At 44.2% G+C, this 26,744-nt stretch overlaps 1 protein-coding gene across 1 annotated transcript; it reads left to right on the top strand.

The window, feature by feature from the left end:
* Nucleotides 1-219: 219 nt before the first annotated feature.
* FRRS1L (ferric chelate reductase 1 like) lies at nt 220-25,834 on the top strand. Its single transcript, XM_047699104.1, has 5 exons — nt 220-581; nt 12,872-12,956; nt 15,230-15,368; nt 18,841-19,087; nt 22,435-25,834. Exons 1-5 carry the CDS (start codon nt 344-346, stop codon nt 22,605-22,607), a joined length of 882 nt encoding a protein of 293 aa, XP_047555060.1. The 5' UTR covers nt 220-343; the 3' UTR covers nt 22,608-25,834.
* The last annotated feature ends 910 nt before the right edge of the window (nt 25,835-26,744 follow it).

Genomic DNA, 26,744 nt, shown 5'->3' with positions numbered 1-26,744 from the left:
GCCACATCTGTTGGTGGTAGGGGAGGGACTCGTGGAGGGAGGGAGGGAGCGGATGGGGAGACTGGAATTAAGGACGGAGGAAGGGAAACCGCCAGCAGAGAGTCCGAGCCCGGAGAAGAGGATGCTAGGAGGAAGGGGACGCATCGCGCCGGCTGGAGGATGCGCAGAGCGAGGCGCGCGGCGGCGGGGACCGGCGGCTGCGCGGCCGCGCGGGCTGCGGGCGGGGGCGGGGGCGGGCGCGTGCTGACGGCGGCGGCAGCGGTAGCGGCGCAGTCCCGGTCCGGCGCCCGCGGCGCCCCCGCTACGGCCCCGAGAGGCCTGGCTGCGGGATCGGTGCGCAGCGATGGCACGACCGCCCCGGCAGCGCCCGGGGGCCTGGGTGCCGCTGCTCTTGCTGCTGCTGGCCGGGCCCACCACTTGCGCCGCCAGCCCCGCAGACGACGGCGCGGGCCCCGGGGGCCGGGGACCCCGGGGCCGCGGGCGGGGGGACACGGGCGCCGACGAGTCAGTGCCGCGCCACGACTCCTCCTATGGCACCTTCGCCGGGGAGTTCTACGACCTGCGCTACCTGTCCGAGGAGGGTGAGGCTGCGAGAGGGTGAGGGGCTGAGGGAGGGAGACGCGAGGTGGGGGTGGGGGACCGAGGCGGCCGGAGGGGCGGTTTGGTAAGGAGGCCAATGGATGTAGCCCTGGGACTGCGGGACTGGAATCGGGAGCGCATTGCTCAGACCCCCGCCGGCCTGCAGGAGGCACCCGAAGAGCTGTCAGCGCCTTCCACCCGCCGCCCGCTTTACAGGTAGGGAGACTGAGGCCAGGAGAAGAAGGTGGTCAGCCGAGCCCTGGGAGGCTGAGGACAGGTGGGGCTGAGCCTGGGCTCCCCCAGTTCTTGGCTCGGGCCTCCACTCTCCCTGTCCAGGGTTGGGGTAACGGGTGGTAGGGGAGGAAGCCGCCATCTGGCCTGGGGTGTGTGAGATCAGGGGAGCTGGTGGGAATTAGAAATCACAATTTAAAGTGATGTTGTCTTATTTTCTCCCTGACTGTATTGACCTAAATTTGCAGAGACTAGCGCCCCAACCTTTCAGCGTTCTGTTCCTGCTGACTGCCGTGCCATCCTAGCCCGGGCCTATTTCTGTCCCGACTTCCATCCCAGTTCTTTTCTGTTACCACACGTGTTAGGGTTCCCCGCTGTGAGCCACCGTTGTTGGGGGCTGCTGGGCCCAGAGACTAGGGGTTTTTCAGCTCCAGACCTCCCTGTGGAGTTGCTTTAGTGAGCACAAAAGCCAAGCTGATTCTGTGTAGAAGGAATAGAAACTGGACTCTTCTCCAGTTTGGAAAGTAATGATTTTCCTATTTTTATGCTAAGAGGAATATACAAGAATTAAATCGGGGTTGAAATAGTCTTGCAGCTGATGGGAGGCTGTGTATATTTGTTTTGAAGGATTTGGTTTAGCTACATACAACAATCACACATTAATAGCTTATATAAGATAGAAGTTTCTCTGTCGTGTAAAGAAATCTAAAAGTAGGCAGTCTGGGCTGGTATTGGAGGTTCCATCCTCATCAGAGACCTTGGATCCTGGCCTTCTGCTTCTTCACAAATCTTAGCCTGAAACTTCATAGTCCAAAATGGCTGCTTGATCTCCAGCCACTACATTCACAGTCCAGACAGTGGGAAAGAGAAAGTGGGAAGTAGGTCACTAACTATTTTATAAGGAGATTACTCAGAAGTCCCATGGAACAATTATACTTAATTGGCCACAACGTGGCCACATGTAAATGCAAAGGACACTGGGAAAGGTAGCCTTTTAGCTGAGAGGCAATATGCCCAGTTTTAAAAAAAAAAAATTGGAATTATTGTATTTGAAATGGGAAGGTTGGATTTGGGGGAATATATTAATTGGGTAGAGGTTCAAGTGCTGAAATAGACACCCCTACAGAGAGTGGCTTAAATAAAGTACTTTATTTTTTTTCTCACATGAATCTGACTGGTCTGGGCAGTTGGGACAGCTGTGTTCCACAAGGTCATTCCATCTTGTCCCACCATCCAGTAAAGTTTCCTCCTCATCGGTGTGGTGGAAGACGGGTTGCTTGAATGTCCTTGTTCAAGCTTGAGGAAAGGAGAAAGAGGAAATTTAGGACAGACCATTACCTTTTAGGCTGGTTGCACAGGTCACTGCTCTTCGTATTCCTTTGGCAAGAACATAATGACATGACCTAGCTGCAAGAGAGGCTGGGGAATGTAGTCTTCTAGCCAGGCAGCCATGTGGTTGGGTAGGAGGAGGGACGGGGGAGGGGGTGGAGAGGGACAAGCAGAAGTAGCATTATCACTCTGGAAATGATCAAACATTTCAAAGCCCATCTGTTTCTGAAAGTATCTAATACATATTTATTCTGTTCGTAGTCAGCCCAGCATGCTGCCAGGTGACTCACACACGGCACCTGAGAGCTCATATTCTCATGGGGCACATGTCCCTAACAGAGGAGATCAAGGTCAGATGCTCTATGTCCGTTTGTATATACAGAGAAAATGAAGTTAGTTGTAGAGTCCAGATGGTTTTATGAACATGGACGTCTGGTGGCTGCAGCCATAAGGAAGGCTTTATAGAGTTGAGCTAGGAAGTATGAAAGCCTTTGATGAGCCAGAAGAGGGAGGACATTTGGGTGAGGTGACACCGCAGGGCAAAAGGGCAGGCAATGTGTATACAAATCCCTGGTTTGTCTGCTTACCCCTCTCACCGGTTCTACACATGCAGCCTGAGGCTCAACTCTGACCCCCAGAAATCCATGATGGTTCCAGCCTGCTCAATGGAGGAAGCCTCAGCTCGTTTATCTGGAATGTTCTCTTTGGACCCACTTCCTTTTACAGTCATCTCTTTTTTTTTTTTTTTTTTTAAGATTTTATTTATTTACTTGTCAGAGAGAGATCACAAGTAGACAGAGAGGCAGGCAGAGAGAGAGAGAGAGAGGGAAGCAGGCTCCCTGCTGAGCAGGGAGCCCGATGGGGGACTTAATCCCAGGACCCTGAGATCATGACCTGAGCTGAAGGCAGCGGCCCAACCCACTGAGCCACCCAGGCGCCCCTTACAGTCATCTCTTACTCCTCCCCTTCGCAAATCTCTTCTCTCCAGCACTTTCACTATCTTCAAGTACAGATCCTACATCCGGCTTGTGGGTGCTAGTGGGGAGGTTTGAGCCTCTCGGGGGCAGCACCTCCACTAGATAACCCTGGGCCTGGGTTTTAGCCCTATGGATCTTCAAGAGATTTTCTCCAGATCCTTAGAAATAATCAGGACATTGCCTTAAAGGTACTGGCAGAGCGAGAGAAGCAGACCAGGCAAATGTCCCAGGTGGATGTTCTAACCCAGAAAGTGAAGGGAAAGGGGACGTCAGGGTGCAGTGTCCCAAGCCTTGGTGAGGCCCAGTAGTGTGACGGCTTGAAATAGTTGATGGATTCAGGAAATGAGAGGTGAATTTTCCTGAGATAAATTCAATGGAGAAGGAGGGACCCAGATTAATTTTGAAGGAAGTGGCAAGTGAAGAGGTAGAAATAGTGCCTTTAGGGGCGCCTGGGTGGCTCAGTGGGTTGAGCCGCTGCCTTCGGCTCAGGTCATGATCCCAGGTCCTGGGTTCGAGCCCCACATCGGGCTTTCTGCTCAGCAGGGAGCCTGCTTCCTCCTCTCTCTCTGCCTGCCTCTCTGTCTACTTGTGATTTCTCTCTGTCAAATAAATAAATAAAATCTTAAAAAAAAAAAGAAATAGTGCCTTTAAACTACTCTTTCTTCTTCTCTTTAAGACTTTATTTTTATTTATTTGATGGAGAAAGGGAGTACAAGCAGGGGTACTTACAAGCAGGGGTACATACAGGGGGTATGGCAGGCAGAGAGAGAAACAGCTTCCCTGCTGATCAGGGAGCCCGATGTAGGGCTCCATCTTAGGACCCTGGGATCATGACCTGAGCTGAAGGCAGATGCTCAACTGACTGAGCCACCCAGGCACCCCCTTCTTTTTTTTTTTTTTTTTTAAGATCTTATTTATTTATTTGAGATACAGAGAGAAAGTGCAAGAACATGAGGGGTGGGGAGGGGGAGAGGGAGAAGTAGACCCCTGCTGAGCAGGGAGCCTGACGTGGGGCTCAAGCCCAGGACCCTGAGATCATGACCTGAGCTGAAGGCAGACACTTGACTGACTGAGCCACGCAGGCACCCTAAGAATTACTTTTTCTTTCTATCAGTACAAATGGGGTTGTCTTTTTCTAGTGATTAGAATAAATGTTTCTTCTATGCAGGGGACCCTCTTTTCAGATTCAAAATAGCCAACTAACTGAGTTTTCAATGAAAAGATGACCTGGTAATATGTAAATCCAAAAAAGGGAATTAGACTAATGGAGATGGAGAATTCACTGAAACTTCCGGAAAGCCCACTGACCATCACCCACCCTGTCTAGAAACCATTTCTCCAAGTGTCCTGATAGCCCAAGACCTCCAAAGCCAGAGCTGAAAGCTGACTAATTTGGTATCTTTAATTACCCCCTAAACACGTTCATTTTTAAAAATTTATTTTATGTTTTGGTTTAACTATGCTATTTGGAGAGAACGTGCAGGGTGGGGGGATGGGCAGAGGGAGAGAGATTCGTAAGCAGTTTCCACGCCCAGCAAGGAGCCCGTTGCAAGGCTCCATCTCATGACCCTGAGATCATGACCTGAGCCAAAATCAAGAGATGAACACTTGACTGACTGACCCACCCAGGCACCACTTAACTATGCTAGATTTCAGAATTCTTAGGGATTCCCACTCTTTAAGCCTATACGACTCATCCTTACTTTCCTAACACACTTTCAGGGAGCCTTCCTGATTTTCTCCTTCTCCCCATCCCCTGCCATGAAGTCAGTGCAGAAAACTGACCCACGGAAAAATGTAAATATCTTAGCGAAAGCCACACAGCTAGAAAGTAGCAGGGAACTACGTAGATTTGTTCATTCCCTTTATGGATAAGATGGTACAGGGTGTCCAGCTCTTTGGAATAGAGGGTCCCTGTTGATCTGTACTCCGAAATACAGTGGGATGGACCGAATGGGCTATATTGGTGAGCAGACTTGAGGAAAGGGGCTTGGAATCAATGGCATAGGCAGTTAGTGGGGAACTGCTGTTTTCTACCTGGTGGAGTGCTAAGGCAAAAGCTTTGCTTGATGGCCACGCACGCATGTGTGGAGCTTTCCATATTTTACATTCTCTAAACCTCCTCCACTTTTTTTAATTTATTTTTTATTTTTTTTTTTTATATCCTCCTCGACTTTTGTACTTCATTCTATGACCCTGATAAGCAGAAACAACGATTCAGGTAGTTTGGGAAGAGAAAGAGGCTGGTGTGGTCGTTCTCAGATTTGAACAGACAGCTGCTGGTTAAAACTTCAAGGAATCAAGACTAAATTAATACCTGAGGGCTGTGAGCCAAGCAGTCAATTAGAAGCAATAAATAGCAAACCAGAAGCCATTAACCACCCAGCGGAGGATGGCAAAGCAGGCTTAAGGGATTTCAGAAAAGGAACAGAGAATGTCTGGGAATTAGACAAGAAAGGAAACCACAGATAGTCAGCAACTGATGGATATTTGGGTTATTTCCCATTTTTGGCTATTATGAATAATGCTGCCATGAACATCTGTGTACAAGTCTTTGTATGAATATATGTTTTTCTAGCCCTCTTGTTAGGAATATTTACATAGCAAATTGGAAAGAATCAACAGATCCTTAATCAGGTGAATGCCTTATGGTTACCATAGACAAGATCGACATAAGTCAACCAAAAGCTCTCTTCTTTTTTAGCGAAAAATAAGCTAAAATATGTCCAAACAAGATGTCTAAAATAACAACAGAAATTTGTATACTGTCCAAATTTTGCCTACCAAAGAATGCCCTGGTCCTGTGTGGAGAAACCATTTTTTAACTATTAAGTGATATGAAAACTATGAATAAATGGGAAATATATCATGATCTTGGAAGGAGTGACTTGGCATTACAGAGATGTCAGCTCTCCCCCCATTCATCTGTTCATTTACCACAGTTCCATACAGGAGCCCAACAGTATTTGGGGAGAGAACTTGACAAATTAGTATCCATCCTTTGCATGGAAGAACCAAGTTCTGTGAATTGCTGAGATACATTACGAAGCGTGGCAATTCATACCCTGATCCTGGCTCAGGAACCACCAAATAAACCAGAGAACAAAGCAGAGAGTCCAGAAATAGACCTATGTTCCTCTGAGAACCAGTAAATTATTGAGTTGTCCTCATAAATTGCTAGGGAAAAGATGAGGTATTTGAGTAAATGGCAGTGAGAAAAATTGAGTCAATGTAGGGAGAAAAATAGAACTGTTTTCTTCACATTGTATTAAAAAATAAATAAATTCCAATTGGGTCCAGTCTAGATGTGAAAGGCAGTATCACAATGTTAATAAATAAACGTGCAGGGAAAGATCTTCAGGTCCTTGGAATGCAGATTAATCTCTGGGACCAGACTCTAAAAGCACAAAACAAAGGAAGAAAAATTATCTCCCCAACATCATCACATTTAAAGATTTTGTTCCAAGGAAGGATATCAGAGAAAAAAGCAAGATGGGGGGCAGACCAGAGGGAGGAGAAACGCAGCGTGTGAAACCAACAGTGAACCAACAGTGAATTAGTATCGGAAATGCACATAAATTCCCATGAGAAAGACCAAAAACAAGTTTAAAAAAAAGTTCAACAATTGTGTATATACACACCGTAGAAAAGGAAACCCAAGTGGCCAATACAGATACGAGATGTTTAGCTGCACTAGTACTTGGGGAAATACAAATTAAAATACTGAGAATGTGGGATACTATCAAGTACAGGCAAGACTGGAGGGAAAATAGGAAACTCGTGCTCTGGGGGTGGGATGATAGACCCCTCCCCTCTGGCTGAATACCGACCTCACTGAGCCTCCTGGAATCAAGGGTGTGACCTAGCTCTAGCTCTCCAGGGCTTACTGAAACAAAACAAAAACCTCTTGCATATGTCCATAAGAAGCCTAAGTAAGGCAGTTCTTCTCATCATTATTAAAAAAAATTTTTTTGATGAAGCAAACATTGAAGGCACTTCAAACATTAAGGCAATTGAGAGGTTATTTCTTTTTCTTTTTCTTTTTTTAAAGATCTTATTTAATTATTTGACAGGCAGAGATCACAAGTAGGCAGAGAGGCAGGCAGAGAGAGAGAGCGAGAGAGGAGGAAGCAGGCTCCCTGCTGAGCAGACAGCCTGATGCGGGGCTCGATCCCAGGACCCTGGGATCATGACCTGAGCCGGAGGCAGAGGCTTTAACCTGCTGAGCCACCCAGGCACCCCAAGAGGTTATTTCAAAAAAATCTGGTTATATGCACATCAGAGAATGCTCTTCAGCCAGGAATAATAACAGGCCTCACGTTTATATATAGGGATAGATTTCCAAAGGAAAATAATAAGTAGGAGAATCTGTACCACACAGTATCGCTTATGCAGATTGAAAGCATGCATAAGGTTCTACTTTTCAAGAGCACACACTTTTAAAAATCAACATAGGGATGGCGGCTGGTGAGTCGGGGTGGGCCCTTGCTAGTCTGCTCGGCTTGGGTGCTTCTGGATATCTCCTACATGGCCTGGGATGGCCAGGGCATCGCCGCCTGGGGGCAGCCTGGCACGGTGGTGTTGGTAGCTCAGTGAAAAATTGGGTGTGGAGCCTCCACGGTAGATCCAGGTTCTGCTGAAGGCACTTTGGTGATTATTTTATAAGGGAATCATGCAAGATGTTGTTTTTGGGAACATGAAAGGATTTTTGCAGTAAGGCGGGACCTCACCCTGGGCAGGCAGAGTTCCCTGATCTCTGAGGAGCTAGCACAGATGAGACAGACGCTTACCTCCCAACCCCCCTTTCAGTATAGCACAGTAAAATACTGCTTTTCTAAGATGTATGCGTCAGAGTGCTCATTTTGTTAAAACGTGCAGGCTTTGTAGAAGGTGTTACATAGGAAATACTCTACACCAGGAGGAAAGTGGGCTTAGGAACGGATTAGGGGGAAATAGAAGATGGGCTTTGCATAGACTGTTAGGAGTGTCCCAGGCCAAACCAAGAAATGTCATCAGTTTCATTTGGTGCACCTACAGACTTAAAAATTAAAATTTTTAAGATAATGTGGCAGTCCAGTTGTACAAAGCCTGTCAAATACCCTGTTGAACGACACTCTCTCGCTAGTTACCAAGAGAACAGATAATAAGGTACAGCCTGCAAATCCATTGTGTTGGTATTTAAGGATTAATCCATTCAGTCTCTATCCATCAAGATCCCATCAGAAAGACAGAAACCAGTTCTAAACTTTTTTTGTTGTTGTTGTTCCTAAAGAGGATGATCAGCCCCTGGAGCTATCTAAGTAGGTGTTGGGGGACTGGAGAAGCAAAACGGGGCACAGAGATAGGAATGGTTGGAAGCAGCTACTGCCCCTGGGACTGGGTGGTGGGATGTGTCAGGGCACAGAGAAGGGCTTGAGGCAATGAGAATCTAGAAGCTCAGCCAAGACCCCCTCAATGCCCCCCAAACTGCAGCCCATCCTCTGAGAATGGGACTCTCTGCCCAGCTGCTGCTGGTTCCTTTGAGGGATGACAGGCTGGTTAGGGGAGTCTAGAAAGCAAGCTGGAAGCTGGAACCAACTTGCCACGGCAAGGATGAAGCAGGATCACTGAGGAGTGGAGTGGTGGGCAGCAATCCAGTTGGAAATGATGAGGGAACAGAAGGCAAGCTGAGGACAAAACAGAAGCTGACCACCTCCCCCCTCCCCACCATGGCATACATGGACATTCCACAGGCACTCCTGGCTGCCCTAAAGGGAAAACATAGTTCATTTGTAGAGATCACAATCCTGCAAGACATGAGTCTCCCTCAGTTTACAAATGTCTTAGCAATCTACAAGAACAAAGCATTTCTATGAATAACCTCGCTTCTAGAAGGAAATGTAGACACAATTAAATGCTTATAATCTGCAGCCCCTTGACAGATACTTGAAGTGGGGAGAGTGTAATATTCCTCCAGGAACTTCCCAACTATGTTTATAGTTGGGAAAAACAACCTTCATAGAGGGAAAAACAACCTTAACTTGACAACTGGCAAGGCCCCTGGTATCCTGTGCGTTGTCTTTAACATATGAAAATCCTTTTGAAACACCTTTTGCCTTACTACCCCCAATCCCATAGTGTATAATTAGCCACCCTTCACAACCCTGGGGCAGCAGCTCTTACTGCCCACGGGTCCTGTCCCTGCACTTTAATAAACCACTATTTTGCACCTAAGATGTCTCAAGAATTCTTTCTTGGTCACTGGATCTGAACTCCACCCCACAGAACCTCACCTGTATTCTAAAACCCCATCAGGAAGGAATGGTCTTCCCGTCTTCCTGCCTCCTAGCCTCCCTCCAATGTTTCCTTTTGGCAGAGCCTAGCCAGTTGGCAAAGGAGAAATGTGGTTTGCGGAGTGCTCAGCCCATCATAGAGTTGGCTATAGAAGGCTGGGTTGTAGCTCACAGACGAGAGCTTAAATACTGGCACATGGGCCAAACTAAATTTGTGCCAAATAGATCATTTAAATTCAGGGGGGAAATGGTAATGTTGCTGCGTTTAATATTATTCTGCCAACCCCAACTAATAGAGTGAAATTAATTTCTGGTGCTAATAACCCAGAGTTAGCACGGACCCCACAAACCAAAAGGGGTGGTCCATAACGCGACCACTCTCACTGTAGATGAACTGGCTGCGAATCCTGGGGCTACCCGCAGCCCCCCTCAGGTTCTGTAATATTCACTCCATTATTTCACAGGGTTCAGGAAGGCACTGTACTTCCTATAAAGAATATAATTCAGGAACAGCTGGTGAAGATACACATGAGGGAAGTCTGGGGGTCTCCCAAATGCAGAGTTCCTATATCCTCTCCTCATGGAATCAGGCCTTGTCACCCTCCCTAGTATTAGTTTGTTTACCAACCAGGAAGCGGGATTGAGCTTGTGTCTGGAGTTTTTATTGGGGTCTCATTATATAGGCATTATTGATTTAATCACTGGTTACATAATTAAATATAGTCCCCAGCCTCCCATCCCTCCCTGGAGGAGGGGCTGGCTGACAGTCCCAAACCTCTAGTCACATGGTTGGTTTTTCTGGTGACCAGCCCCCATCCCGAGTCCTCTCATCTCTTAGCATAAAATCCAGTGTGAGCCCAAGGGGTTCATGAATAACAAAGACAGTCGTGCAGGGAAGTTCCAAGCCTCTCACCCAGGGACCATGGACAAAAACCAGTCAAATTCTTTATTATACAACATCTTACAAAACCAGAGAAAAAGATACGCCCCAAAAGCATTTGGCAAAGCAAGTTCTCACTCCAAGTTTTAGAATTGTAAAAGAGAATAGGAAATTAGCGCTAGAAAACCCCTGAGAAGCCATTTGCCAACACTAAAAGGTAGTTTGGTTCGTTAATAAATGAGTTTTGTTCCAAAGCTTGCTTGTATTTAGAGCTTAGAAACCCATTCTTCTAGAGATTATCTTACCCAACAGTTATTAGTTCTCAGTCCAGTTTACAAAACTTAATAGTAATAGTAACACAAAAGTAATAATAACTGGCATTTATTGAGATGGAAATCTGCTGTATGCCAGTGTATTTGTTCTAGGTGCTAGGAAGTGGTAAAGATATCAGAAGAAGATGGGGAAACTGAGAAGCAGCATTGTAAGAGACTGTCTGTTTCAGTTACCTACAGAATTTTTTAAAAATTTATTTATGGTGTTCTGGGTGGCTCAGTGGGTTAAGCATTTGCCTTCAGCTGGGGGTCATTATCCCAGAGTCCTGGGATCCACTCCCATGTCGGGCTGCCTACTCAACAGGGAGCCTGCTTCTCCCTCTCCCTCCGCCTGCCCCTCCTCCTGCTTGTGATCTCTTGTGCCTGCGTTCTCTCTCTCTCTCTTTCTCACATAAATAAATAAAATCTTTAAAAATACATATTTATTTATGTGAGGGTGAAACTGTGAGTAAGAGGGGCAGAGGGAGAAAGAGTCTCCAGGAGACTCCCAGCTGAGCGCAAAGCCCAAGGCAGGGCTTGATCTCACGACCCAGAGATCAATCTGACATGAGATGAAATCAAGAGTTGGATGCTCAACTGCCTGGGCCATCCAGGTCCCCCAGGTACCCATAGAATTTTTAAAACATGAGTAGTCATTGCATTCCTGGATAAATATTCTGAGAAAAAAATAACCTCAGCATTTAGTGAGAAATAAGAACATACATGAAGATGTTTAGCATCATTTGTAGCGCTATGCCGTTGCTCAATAAATGTTAAGAGAGAAACAGAAAATTCTTCCAAGGCTGGACTCAGTCTGGAGTACCAAAGTAGATTTAGGGCTCAGCATAAAATAAGCATAAAAGTAGAAAAAGTAATGCACTTGACCCAGTTACTTAAAGATGGCAAAAAGCTACTAGGGCTGTATTTCAGCGTGGGATCAAGATCTAGGGTAGTAGAAATGAACTGTCCAAAGTGTACAGATGTGTGCCAGGAAAGTGTGGCTTAGCAGCTTTTTTTAAAAGTACAATCTAATGTGATATGGGAAGCAAAGGCAAAAGAAAAATTAACTTTCCTTACTAAGTTTCCTTAAGTTACTTAGGTTTCCTTAAGTTACTTAAGTTTCTTTACTTAAGCTTCCTTAGTACCTTGCTAAGGGCAAAAGGTACTCTTAGCCCCACCCCTAGGATCCTGTAGTCTACTTTGACATATAAAAATTCCTTTGGAAACTTCCTTTATCTCTGCCCACCAAGGTATATATTGGCAATCATCCCCTAAGCGTATGACCCACTGATGATACATCTGAAGGGTCTCATGACTGAGTTTTTACTAAACAGTAATAAATGACCCTTTCCTAACATAGCTGGAAAGGTCCTCAAGGCCCTGGAAACCTCGTTTCCAAAATACCCGGGAGGCTTGTACTTTCCCTAACCCCCTCCCAACTTGAAAGGATATAATGGGCCTCTCCTCAGGACCCCAGTACAGCTCTTTCTGCTCACGGCTCCTGGGCAGGACCCCTTATATTTATTTACATTGCCTAGTATCTATGGGTGATTTTATTTATTCATTTGACAATCATGTAATCAGCATCCAGTGCCAAGCACTACGCTGGACAGAGAGCCCAACATGACCCACATGTGGTTCCCATATGCATGGAGTTAACAGCCGAGGAGAAGAAATCTTGCTGTCACAGACCGAAAGCGTAGTGCAGGCCTACCCTTCAGTGTGGGGTTGAATGCATTCGGACGTTAAGCAATCTTACGAGAAAGAGACTCAGTTGTTAGAAATGATGTGCTTGAAGAATTTAGTGAGCCAGGAAAATGTCCTATAAACTTCGTGAGAGATGGGAGTTCAGAGAAAGGGGGAAATCCTATTATCCTGTATAGGTATAAATGGAAAACCTCTACTATCAAATATACAAATATTTCATTGTTGACTTTTTTTCCTTTTAGAGCATGGCTATTGTATGAAAACTGTGATGTTCACACTCCCAGGGATGGTGGCGAGCCCATGGTTTTATGAAATTAGGCCACCTCTCTGCCTCATGTTCCCTGCCTGTATAATGAGGGAAAGGCCACATAATTCTCAGTTCACATGTAAGACTGGCTCAAAGACGTGTGCCCTATGCTCTCCCCTCCTGAAGAGGGTGATTATGCTTACACGAAGCCCTTTTCTGAGGACCTAAACATTTCTAGACACACGTGATAGAAAATAGTCAACATACTAAAAAGAAAAATTTCTCCTTGGAAAAGCTGTCACTGGATTTTCTAACCATTGTTTATTCTCACTGTCTAGGTTACCCTTTCCCTACTGCTCCTCCTGTGGATCCATTTGCCAAAATCAAAGTGGATGACTGTGGAAAAACTAAGGGATGCTTTAGGTTGGTAGATCTGCAAGTTGGATAACTTTAAGGCTAAGGCACTGATTTACTTCTCGAGGTAGTATTTCCGATGTATATGATTCCGTTCTAATCAAGGGCCTGCAACCCCCTCATATTGTCAACAGGGGTGTGGCCTGCTTCCGATGGTCCCCCCAGTCTCTGGTCTTGGAGGCCACAAGCTCTCAAAGGCTCTTTGGCACTGGAATGTCCTTCTCTGGTTTTTCATATATGACCATACTGCCGTTGGCCCAGGTGTCTACCCCTGACCAGTTGGCTGTATGAAAAAGAATCACGTGACATGGGCTGTGTCTTATTAGCAGGGCTGTGAGTGGGACAGACCATGATAGACACGTCTGAGACCAAATTTCTTTTCAAATAGTCATGACTTAGGGGTATCTGGATGATACTGTCTAGTCATGAACACTGATGATTGTAGTGAGTTTGGTATGACAGGTTTAGGGAGTCCCCACGTGATTACTAGTCGTGCTCTATCAAGACATGATGGCCCAGAACTAGCAAACACTGATATAGATGGTGAGCCTCCCATCCAGACACCCCCACTTTGTTGGAAAAGCTACCTCTTCTTTGAAACTGTTATTTCCTAAACTAAATTGTCCTTGAGTAAAGGTTGTGATGCCCATTGCACTGAAAGTTCTGAATTTTTTTTCTTTTGCTCAGTGCTCGAGGTCTAAGGAGAAAAAATTAAATAAAGGGGTTTTGAATTCTCATTGGATTACAAAAGTATTTCTAAGGAATTTTCTTTAAAGATTTTATTTATTTATTTTCGAGAGACAGAGAGAGAGAGGGCACAAGCAGGGTGGAGGAGTAGAGGAAGAGGGAGAAGCAGATTCCCCGCTGATCAAGGAGTCTGCCATGGGGCTCGATCCCAGGACTCTGAGATCATAACCTGAGCCAAAATCATATGCTTGACTGACTGAGCCACCCAGGCACCCCTCTAAGGAATTTTTAAGAATCCGAATAATACTATTATTGAGAAACGGGCCAGCAATGTTAACTCTGGTGACTGGGGGACATTTTCTAGAAGGGAAGGAATTTCGGTACCTGCTGTCTTCGGGGTGGTTTGTTTTCTGGCCCATTCAATCCTCTAACTTTCTTTACACCCATTCAACATTTTCACTTGGTTCTACACTGTCCTCAGTTCACATCTCTTCCCAGCCGTTCAGGGTCCCTGCCAGCCTGCTGGCATGTTCCTTGCCTCCCACCTCAGTCAATACTTGGCAGCCTTGTGCCCTGTTTCTTCAGGTACCTTCTGCCTGAGCTTCCCTTGTCCCACCCATTGCTAGTTTTCTGTTCTTCTGAAAATGGCAACGTCCTTCTCACTAGGGCTTTCCGATTCTTAAAGGATCCACAAGTCCCCCGGATGAAAATTTAAATTTGTGTTTCCATTGCAATCATGCCCCTTAAAATGATGAATGTATGCATAATTGGATTATGTGGATAACCAGTTTATACTGCTCGGTACTCTGGTGTCCTGATTTGTAATTATGCGATAACCCGATAGAGCCAAGGCAGATTTTATAAATAAATGATGCATTCATGTTCAGGGAATACCAAATGAGGTATTCCTTTGAGGTATGTATGAGGGTTTTGCTGCCATTCAAACAGATAAAAGCTGAGGAAAGTGGAATCATGTTTAGTAGTAAAGAACGTGTTCAGTCAAGAGACCCTGCACAGTATAGTGAGATATGGCCTATGCAGGTAAGCAAAATCTACCTTCAGTAAGACTACACCATCCATTACCCAAATGCTCAGAATTTACACGTTCCTGGGTCTGTAGTTTGATTTATATTTAATCTGTAAGTTTTTGTTAATTTAGTTTATGAAAACTTGTAAGTGAAAAAGAACTGGTATATATTTAATTCACAAAGACAGTTTATTAACTCTGAGAATTTCTTCCCCTGAAAGGGATTCAGAAAGAACTCAGTCCTAACGAATGTCTGAGAAACTCTAATATAATGTTGAGAACTCTGGCTGGGAGTGGAGGCCCAGGTTCAAATCCTCTTGCAGCTACTGACTCACTGTGCAGGCAAGCCCCTTCCCATCACTGGTCCTCGGGTTCTATGTAGGTAAAAAGGAGCAGATATTTTCCAAGATCTCTTCCAAGTGAAACTGTGGTTTTCATATTCCTGGTAGCAAGGATCTCATTCATTGGTGGTAACCTTGCTTCTCTCTGCCTGATACATTGTTGCCTTCTTAATGTTTTGCAAATAAGAAGATGAAGCAGCAGTGCTCTGTTTTGCTCTATCCTATAGATACGGCAAGCCGGGCTGTAACGCAGAGACCTGTGACTACTTCCTCAGCTACCGGATGATAGGGGCTGATGTGGAATTTGAGCTGAGTGCTGACACAGACGGTTGGGTGGCAGTTGGATTCTCTTCAGACAAGAAAATGGTAAGACGCACATCATGATAAAAGGTTTCTCCAGCCACCATGCCACTGTGAAATATGTGCATCTCCAACATTTGATTTTCTTTTTCAAAGCAAGGGAAATAAATTGATAAAAGCAGTATACCAATTATATTGGTTATGGCTCTCTGATTGCAAGTGAAAAAAATAAATTCAAGGTAGCTTAAACAGAAAAGGAAGGGCTGGTTACAGAAATATGAGGTATTGTGTGGTACCTGCATTTGTTAGTTATTTGGGCAGTAATGCTACAAGAAGAGCCTCCAAACCACATGGTTTAGAAGCATTTATTTCTTGTCCACATGTGTGTCCCTTGGTTAGGGTTTAGCTGGACTTGACCCCAGTGCATGAGTTGGATTCGGGTTTTCTCTCATCATTTTGGAACTAGCAGCTACCAAGGCATGTCATTCTCATGGCAGAGACAGAAGGGCAAGAGACCTCCAAGCCTATTTCAAACCTCTGCTCACGTCACATCTGCTAACATTTCATTGCCCAAAGTGAGTCACACAGCCAAGCCCAGAATGAAGGGATTGGGAAGTTCACTGTCCTGCCCAAGAGGCCCTGTGAAGGGGTAGGTATGTAATAGTACTACTGGGGAATGAAGACTTGAACCCAACAATTCAGTCTTCCACAGTACACCTCTGGACCTCAGAGAGACTAGGAACCCAGAGCAGGACGAGGCGGAGCATGTGGACCCCAGACAGCTATGCATCTCTTACCTCTGCTTCTCTGTGTCTTAGCTGTCTTCTTCCCTCTTCCCTGTGTGATAACATCATTTGCCATCTCACTGTGCCAGGGTGCTTCCCAGACAGCCAGACTTTCTTGGGCCCCTGCACTTTTTTTTTTTAAGATTTTATTTATTTATTTGACAGACAGAGATCACAAGTAGGCAGAGAGGCAGGCAGAGAGAGAGAGAGGGGGAAGCAGGCTCCCCACTGAGCAGAGAGCCTGATGCGGGCCCCTGTACGTTTGCACAGGCTGCTGCTCCGCCATGAGGAGCCTCCCTTTCTTGTCTGGCCTGCCCTGAGGCTCTCGTAATGAGAGGAGGCCGGCTCAGATCAGCTTACAGCAGTGGGAGTGGTGAGAAGTGCTCAGATTTGGGATATGCTTTGAAGGTAGTGCTGACAGTGTTCACTGGTGGATGTAGGAGAGGTTGTAAGTGGGTATTAAGTAGAGACTGGGGGATCAGGCTAAGCAGTTAGAGCTCTGGGGGCTTTGCTCTTGGAAAGGTCACCAGAATGATGAGCTTCTACCAAAGCCAGTCCTGGCAGCAAGACAGTGGGCCTACCTGGTAAGACTGCATGGATATGAATCTGCATGTCTTGTCTCCTACTTTAGGGTCAGTGAGAGAAACAGCAGGTGTGTGCCATCCAGGAAGCTGGCTTGCAATGCAAATGACCATTTCCTGTCCTAGAATGCATTTGTGTTCATGGTGTAGCTGTTAAGATTAGGGTGCTCGGGGCGCCTGAGTGGTTCAGTGGGTTAAGCCTCTGCCTTCGGCTCAGGTCATGATCTCAGGGTCCTGGGATTGAGCCCTGCATCGGGCTCTCTGCTCAGCGGGGAGCCTGCTTCCTCCTCTCTCTGCCTGCCTCTCTGCCTACTTGTGATCTCTGTCTGTAAAATAAATAAATAAAATCTTTAAAAAAAAATTAGGGTGCTCAGAGGACGGAGGTTGAGTAAGGGGCATTCGAATTTTATGTTTGACATTTTTTGAAAAAGATATATTTATTTTAGAGAGCATAAGTGGGGAGGAGTGAGGGAGAGTGAGAATCCTCAGGCAGACCCCCTGCTGAGCACAGAACCTGACTCAGGGCTTGATCCCAGGCCCCTGAGGTCATGACCAGCGCCAAAACCAAGAGTTGGTGGCTTAACCCACTGTGCCACCCAGGTTTAAGGGTCAAACACCCTATGTTTGACATTTTGCTATCTGAAGGCCTTTAACAGGTAAATCTCTCTTTTCTTCTCCTTTTATTCCAAGCACAGATGAAATTTTTTTTCAAAACCTGATGTAAGGGAAAAGCAAAATGGAACCTCTTTTTAATAACCTTAAACTTTTTTTGAAATGGTACATTATAGGTTTTTTTTAAATTTTTTAAATTTTTAAAATTATTTTATTTATTTATTTATTTATTTATTTTTAAGATTTTTTAAAATTTATTTATTTGACAGAGAGAGATCACAAATAGAGAGGCAGAGAGAGAGAGAGGGGGAAGCAGGCTCCCTGCTGAGAAGAGAGAACCCGATGCGGGGCTCGATCCCAGGACCCTGAGACCATGACCTGAGCCGAAGGCAGAGGCTTTAACCCACTGAGCCACCCAGGTGCCCCATAGGGTTTTTTTTTAAATGAGACTATTTTTAGAGCAGTTTTAGGTTCACAGCAAAATTGAAGAAAGGCACAGAAAATTTCCATATACCCCAGCCCTTGCACGTGCCTAGCTTTTCTCATTATCAGGACCCCCTGCAGAGTAAATGTACATAAAGGTAAAATCTACCATTTTAACCATTTAAAAATGTACACCTCAGTGGCATTAACTATGTCCACACGTGCAACCATCACGGCTGTCCACGTCCAGAACTTTTTTTTTTCCACAAATGATGACGTTTTGCCATATGTGCTTTATTTCTCTCCCCTGCTGCTGCTCCTGCTACTTGCTATTATTTTTATTATTTCCTGGAAGCTTTGTGGAGTCAATCTATTCTTTAAAGTCAGGAAGTTGAACATTAACATGATAGTATGATCAAACATCGTGCCCATTTTCCAATGTTGCCCATATAAAACTACCTTTTATAGACGTTCTTATTTTATGACTTGGGATTCTGTCTAGGAATATTACTAGTTGTCATGAATGCTTTGTCTTTTTTATTGAAATTGTTTCTTTACTGTGTGTGTGTGTGTGGTCTTTCATGACATTGGCTCTTTTGAAGATCACAAGTATGTCTTGGAATACTTTTTGTAATGATTTTTTGTAGAATGACTCTCACTTTGGGTTTATTTCTTCATGATTAGGTTCGGTGTGCATCTTCAGCAGGAGGACTAAATCGCTGGTGATATATTCTTTGAACGTCATGTCACAAGGCACTTGATGTTCACTCTTGCAAGGCTAACTGCGGTCACTTGGTTAAAGCTTTTTTTTTTTTTTTAAGATTGTATTTATTTATTTGACAGAAAGATCACAAGTAGGTGGAGAGGCAGGCAGAGAGAGAGGAGGAAGCCGGCTCCCCACCAAGCAGAGAGCCCGATGTGGGACTCTATCCCAGGACCCTGAGCCGAAGGCAGTGGCTTAACCCACTGTGCCACCCAGACGCCCCGGTTAAAGCTTTTTTAATAAAAATAATTTGGGGAGGTGAGATTTCAAATTACAGAGATAATGAGGCAGATATATCTGAGTGAAATTTCTTTCTAGCAGAGAAGTTTGTAAAAGATGCACCTTTGACTCCTTCCCTCATTGTTTCCATGCAGGGTGGTGATGACGTCATGGCCTGTGTCCACGATGACAATGGCAGGGTCCGCATACAGCACTTCTATAATGTAGGCCAGTGGGCCAAGGAGATCCAGAGAAATCCTGCCAGAGATGAAGAAGGAGTCTTTGAGAATAATCGGGTCACCTGCAGATTTAAACGCCCCGTGAATGTTCCCAGAGACGAGACAATTGTCGATCTGCATTTGAGTTGGTATTATCTGTTTGCCTGGGGTCCAGCCATTCAAGGTAAGCTTACATTTTGGCATCTGGATTAAACTCCAGACACTGCTTTGCTTGCATTCATTATTTATTGGACAAGAGAGCGATAAGCCCTTTGGATAGAGTAAAAGAAAAAGGAGATAGGATCCTGCCTTTAGGAAGTTGTAATGGACTTTTTACACACATGGACATACAGATGGACAAGTAATATGTGTACACAGCTGGCACAGTACAAGGTAGTACGTGACGAGCTCTGTGCTTAATGGAATAGATCATGGGTCTGCTAATGTGGGGGTACGTGTTGTATTAAATTCTCACAACATTCTCATTTACTCCTCACCACGTCCTTAAGTGGTATAGATATTACCATCCTCATTTTAGAGAGTTTCAGGAACTTGCTCAAGGCTATATAACCAATTAATGGAAGAACTAAAATTCAGTCCAAAGTCAGTGAGTACTCTTAGTGCTTATGCGCTAAGAATAAAAAATATTGAAAATAAATAAATATGGCGTGCTTGGGTTGCTCAGTTGGTGAAACATCTGCCTTCTGTTCAGGTCACGTTCCCAGGTTCCTGGGATCGAGCCCCGCATCAGGCTCCTTGCTCAGCGAAGTCTGCTTCTCCCTCTCCCTCTCCCTCTGCCTGCTGCTCCCCCTGCTTGTGCTCTCTCTCTGTCAAATAAATAAATAAAATCTTAATAAATAAATAAATATAAAAAAATATTGAACGGGAAAGGACATCTGGAGACTTCTGTAGAGACTAACACCAACCATCCCATTAGTGTTTATTTTATGACTATTCTGGTAGTCACAAATCTACCAAATTATCATATAATTTAGCCCATCACTCCTCAAATTTTCACATGTACAGGAATTACCTGGCAATATGCAAATGTAGTTTCAGTAGGTCTGGGGTGGAACCTGAGACTCTGCATTTCTAACCAGCTTCCCAGTGAATGCTACATCACTGGGACCTCACTTTGAGTGGCAAGGCTCTTCAGCAGATCCCCCACAAAGACCCAAGAATATCATGAGACCTTTGGGAGGTTGCCAAAATCAGGTTATGTGGCATCTTCAGCATTCCTCCTGGCTGATCAAGCCTAACGGCCTAAGAATGGAAGTGAGTTGTTCATGGTCCTTGTAGGAGTTTCCATTGATCAGTCTGGAGATTTTATACCTTCTTTTCCTGTTTCTTTTTCTTTTTTTTCATTTGGAGAGAGAGAGCGCGCACACGAGCGAGTGAAAGCCCAAGCAGGGGGGAGGCTCAGAGGGAGAGGGAGAAGCAGGCTCTCTGCTGAGCAGGGCGGCCTATGTGGGACTCCATCCCAGGACCCTGAGATCATGACCTGAGCTGAAGGCAGATGCTGAATGGACTGAGCCACCCAGGTGCCCCCATTTTTTTTTTTTTTTGCCTATTTCTAATTGGAAAACATTTGTTGGCCTCCAGATTTATGACACCTTTCCATTTTGCTTATTTCCCAGGATCCCAACAATGGATCTGCAGTTAAATCTCTGAGTACTTTCAGTACTTACAGAAATAAATTATATCTCAGCTTGGAGAAATGAACCCATTTAAAATCATGGGATTTGGAGCCTAAAACTTTAGAACTGAGTGTGTGTTTTTCCCATTGGTTACTATACCCAGCTCTCATCTAAATTCTTAATTCCCAATTTCTTGGTGTTTAAAATGGGGATGATGAGAATACCAACTTCAAAGAATCATTGTAAGCATGAAGTGAAAATGAGTATTTGAAGTTCCTTTACAAATTGGAGAGTGCTGTACTTGGAAAAGTCATCGTCTGACATAAATGGAATAACAGCCTAACATTCCAGGTCCTCCTTAAGTCTGAACCCACTTTGCCTGATCAGCCCTCCAGGACTCTAGGTGTTCTCATTGTCCCCAATCAGAGCAGGCCTATTCCTACCCCATATACAGGCTTGTGCGCCCATTACTGATTCAGTCCCTCTCTATTGATCAAATCCTATCCGTTCTCTTTTTTTGTTTATTTTTTTAAAGTGCAGGGTGTTCTGTTGAATCTTTTTTTTTTTTTTTAAGATTTTATTTATTTATTTGACAGAGATCAAAAGTAGGCAGAGAGGCAGGCAGAGACAGAGAGAGAGGGAAGCAGACTCCCTGTTGAGATGTGGGGCTTGATCCAGGACCCTGGGATCATGACCTGAGCCAAAGGCAGAGGCTTTAACCCACTGAGCCACCCAAGCTCTCCCCTATCTGTTCTCTTAAAGTCTCTCAAAGGGGCTATAGTTTAAGCTTAAAGGGGATGTGGGATTAGGTTTCCCTTAAGGGAAGTGGAGCTGCACGGATAAGCCTAAGAGCCCATGTACACAACCAATGAGGTAAGTTCGGTTGGATAGGAGAGGGGAATGTGTCTGTGTCTGTTGAAAGAAAAATCTCTACCAACTTGAGTTTGACTTGAGCTAACAGGAGCCAGCACAGAGGCTGGAGCAGGGAATTAACATGTCCAGTCTGGCAGGGCTTCCCTAGCAGGTAGGACTTTAAAGAACACTCACTCTGAGCCCTGTTTCCAAGGAGACCTTTGCACTGAACTCACACTCCTATAGTCCCCCTAACCCAATTTCCATGTGGCTTATTCAGGAGGCCAGGCACGTTGAATCAACTTCAGCTTTTTAAGAATCCCATGTACACAGCCTTTCCCTCTTTACAGCCTTCCCTCATCAGGTTAAAAAAAAAAATGTCTCTTGTCCAAACACTTGTTTGGTATCTTAATCCTCCTGCTACCTCCCTCTGCCTCTCGGCCATACAGACGTGTGCACCACACACCTGCACGCTCTCTGGTCCAACTTGGGCCGACCACCACTTCATTATCCACAGACAGTGACAGAGACCTCCATCTAGAAGGAGGGCATGGTCAGGAGTGGTTGATGACCCATAGAGGAAAGGTACATTTGAGGGGAAAAAATTGTAGCTCTTGCTGTCTGAAATCAACATAGTTTTCCTTATGGTATTAGTGAGATGAAACTCATTAGAGACCTTGAAAGTGGGTGTTCATATGATACGAAGAACCAACAACGTGGGGTGAAGTGGAGAGATCCATAATGTTGTTCTGGTAGTGGGTGTCTGGATTCATGAGAACCAGTCTTTAGGGGGCAAATTTAGGTAATTTCTTTTTTTTTTTTAATTTAGGTAATTTCTATTCCTATTTAGGTACAGTTACAAAGGATTCTTTGATAGCTCTAATACCTGATTCCAGATCTTTATAATCCCGGTTTATGGATTCAATGCTAAAGACTTGTCTGGTCTTTCCGTTGTTTGCATATTTCATTTTAAATCTTTCTTTTCTTTCTTTCTTTCTTTCTTTTCTCTTTTTACTGACCCCTTCCTCTTTCTTTCTTAAAGGCTCCATCACCCGACACGACATAGACTCACCACCGACTTCAGAACGTGTTGTCAGTATTTACAAGTATGAAGACATTTTTATGCCATCAGCTGCCTATCAAACCTTCTCCTCTCCATTTTGTTTGCTTCTCATTGTTGCCCTGACCTTCTACTTATTGATGGGAACCCCTTAACTACAGCTGCAAAGCCAACATATTAAATAGATTAGAAAGTCTTTAGTATAAATATATTTTTAAAGAATATGCAGTATAATTTTAGCTTTTCTTATTTAAAAAAAAAAGACTCCTATGATTTCAGTTTTTTGGAAGAAAGAGCAAGCTGCTTTTCTAATCAAAGAAGATTGTTTAATATTGATCCCATACTTTTGGAAAGTACTTAAAATTTTTTCTAAGCACTCTCACATGTGTTTTCTTATTTGAGCTTCATAACATCTCTGAGTTGGCTTGATGAAAATTGTTAGGGCCATCTTACTGAATGGGCTTTGAAGTCAAGGAAGCTGCCTTTTTTGGTGACCTGCATGCCATGTGGCCTTGGCTACTTGGTCAGATAACACATAATAAGGTAGAGAAGGAGCTAGCTAGGCACACGGATTCCAAACGACCTTTATTCTTCCAACTACAGCTCAGGAGAGTTTACTTGGAGCATTACTAAAGAGAACTTTACTGGGTGGCCCTAGTTCACGATCAACCTTTTAGTCGGGAGAAGTTTCAAATTTCCATAAATACGTTTGGATATTTACACAGCTGATGGGGAGAATGGGAAAGTTTGCAATGATAAGAAAATGGTCTGTACTTACTGGAAATGTCTTCTCAGTCAGTGAGTAGTTATGAGAAAGTATTTTTTTATTGCTGTTTGGAAAGATTAGAAACAGAACTGTGAGTGTTCCTGAAGATGTAAAACTCTATTAATGATAAAAAAAAAAATAAGGGCATTCTTAGCGGTTAGAATTTAGACTCTTATCACTGTATTTTATAAATTAAATAGTTCATATATGGTTACAGCTAATTCTGTTGTCAGAGTCAACATCTACTGAGTATGATTAAATATGTATTATAATAGACAAATCATCCTAATAAAAGTTTAAGGCATTTTGAAAATAAATTAACATTTTTGGAGATTGTGGAGATTTGGAATAGAAACTTTTTAAAGATGACATTTCTTTTTTAAATCAGAAAATGGGAGATGACTCCTAGAGTGAATTCACCTAGAGTTTCCGTTCAGCGTGTTCAGACTTGTAGACTGGACCAGCAGTCAGCAGAAGTTATCCTAATGCCTTGACTTAATGCATTCTCTTTTTTCAAAGGAACCCAAATGTTCCTTTGTTGCAAATGTCTGTTCAGAGGAAAAGAGTCTATGGTGTCGTTGAGTTCCTGATGGATTTCTACTGTCGAGTTTTGTAGTCCTCTGGCTTGCCCCCTCCCCGCTTGTTGTTTTAGAGCTGGATTTGGGGATTTTGTGATTAAACAAGACTGGAGACTGATTTCTAATTGCCATCCTTGGAATTCACCATCAGGGTGAAAGTCCACCTGGAGAGAGGGGTACCTTTCAAATTGTGGAACTGTATAAAAATAAGGAAAATATTGAGATTTTGTGACATATGGTCTACCAAGTGATGTTGGAGAAAGAATCCTCATTGCACATGGGGAGAGGTTAAATGACATTAGGTGAGCAGAAGAACTGGGTAGGATTCAAACTCAGGTCATCTAGTTCAAGTCTGTGGCTCCACCTCACTGCCATCACCTTGGAACGGAGCCCTGGGGTCCACCCTGAGGGTGGCCATTGCACACCTTCTAAGCTATCGTGCTGGTTCAGTAGTGAGGATAGAGCGTGTGCAGGCACCCACTTTGTAAATAAGAAGGCAAATATTTTTCTACTTCACTCTCTGATGTATATAGTATTTCGGCTACACATAGGTTAAGATGAAAGAGAGATGGGCCAGCCTCTGTAGCAGGCAGGGAAGGACTACCCTAACTGACTTTCCCTCTTTTGCATTTCAGATCAAGCTAATATTTCATGAATTGCTTCCACTTTGATAACCAGCCTTGCATATGCATGCTTAGAACTTTCTCTGACTTCTCATTGCCATTAGGGTAACACGCAGTCCATTTTGATTACCCCCAAAGTCATCTCTTGCCACCACTCCTCACTTGCTTCGTCCATGCAAGACAGCTGCTCTCAGCTCCCCTCTCATGGTGTCGCCTGTGCCCAAAAGTCTCCCACTTCCTGTGCTTGCTGAATTCCTGCCTATCTTTTGGGTCACAGCTTCAGTATTTCTTCCTCCAGTCCCCTGGACTCGACAGGTGTAGGTCCCCACCCCGTGCTCCCACATCACACTGGGCTTCCCCATCCTGCTGTCCATCACACTTTACTGCAGTCACTTGCTTGCCCTGCCTTGCCAGCTCCCCGACACAGGGACCACTACAACCGTGAGTTGTAACAGACACCGCTACACTGTTGGCGCTCAGCGAACACTTGTTGGACAGAAAAAGTAAATAAAACTGTACTTCCGTGGCAAGTCGCTTTGGTTCAGAGGCTTGTATTTCATCCGCGAAGCCAGACTGGCCAACATTTTTATTTTCTTCGCCTGTGATCCAACCATAAGCCATTTCTTGAGCAAACCCTGAACTTTCAAAACACAGATAGAAAGTTGATGCTGTTGTGCCCTGCAGTGAATCTTAATTGGTATTTTGAACAATAATTATTGTTTGCAAATAAGAATTGACAAGCCAGGACTGCACAACAGCATTTGACTATCATTTTGGAGGATCGTTAGTTTGCAGGCACACTGAAATTAGAATTCTGCAGATTTCAACTTCATTTATTCTTACCTAATATGAGAATAAATTTCTGTTTTATCTCTGTATTCCCATTTTCCAACATAGTACTTGTCACAGGGGAGATGCCTAACCCATATATATATATACATACATATATATGTATATATATATGTACACACACACATACACACATATATACATATGTACATATGTATATATATATTTTTTTAATAAAATGCCCAAGTAGAACCATAATAACAGCTAAATGTATTGAGTGCTGTTCTAAGCCCTTTATGTGGATTTATCCACTTAATCCTCATAATCCCCACAGGAAGTAGATTCTGTTATTAAACCAATTTTACAGATGAAGAAACTGAGGCTAGTCATTTGGCATAGATGACCAGTGCTGGCCGTTGAATCTAACGCACTTCCTTTACAAAGGGGCAGCTGATGCCCACGCAGGTGAGAGGACTTCCTGCACATTCATGTCTTTACGCACACTCATTAAGGTGTTTATTAAATGGGACCCACTATGCACACTCAAATTAGGTGCTTTTCCTCCCCTTTACTGATTTACAATAAAATAAGAGGACTTTTATAGTTCTGTTTAGGGAAAGAGGTACATTTTTCTTTCTTTCTTTTTTTTTTTTTTAAGATTTTATTTATTTATTTGACAGAGAGAGATCACAAGTAGATGGAGAGGCAGTCAGAGAGAGAGAGAGAGGGAAGCAGGGTCCCTGCTGAGCAGAGAGCCCGATGCGGGCCTCGATCCCAGGACCCTGAGATCATGACCTGAGCCGAAGGCAGCGGCTTAACCCACTGAGCCACCCAGGCGCCCACATTTTTCTTTCTTATCAAAAACATCTAGAATCTTTATCAGCCATTTTAATACTTTTAATAGTTTTTTAAAAAATACACAGATTGGACAATAATGGAAGAATGTATTTGTCTTAGTTACTTTTTAGAAGTGATTTGCCTAAAGCCCCAGGTTTTCTCATTTAGAACCCAATGCCCTCTCATTGCTCCGCTGTGGTCGCAAAGCTGAATTTATAACCACGATTTCAGACAAAATGCAGGAGCCATATTTAATGATCTTAATTAAGCTGGCTTTTGTCATTAAGGACACCAGAAAGATCTGACAGCTCAGGGATGGATTTTTCATCCCATTTGGTTCTTACTACAACTGCTGTAATTAAGTTTCCTGTCTATATTCTGGATTTTGTGCTTCCAAGATGTTAGCACGGAGGCTGTGTGTCATTCTCAGGCCTAGGCTGAGGTCTGCAAACCTTTTCGGTAAAGGGCCAGACGGGAGAGAGTTTTAGGCTCTTTGGTCTCTGTTTCAGCTGCTCGGCTCTGTTGCAGTAAATCCAGAACTGGGTAAGCAGCACTTTTAATTTCTCCAAGCCGTGGCAATCATGAATGACTTTCACTGTTGAATTTCTCTTCATGGTGGGGATTTCAGTGTTTCCGAGTAATTCATCTCCCTGTAGATTTCTTTTTAAACGTTATCTAAATCTGTTACGCCCAGGGGAG

This window comes from Lutra lutra, chromosome 13 (genome assembly GCF_902655055.1).
Source record: "Lutra lutra chromosome 13, mLutLut1.2, whole genome shotgun sequence".
NCBI lineage: Eukaryota > Metazoa > Chordata > Mammalia > Carnivora > Mustelidae > Lutra > Lutra lutra.
Note: the sequence above shows the minus strand (reverse complement) of the source record. Positions and strands in the feature narration are given on the sequence as shown.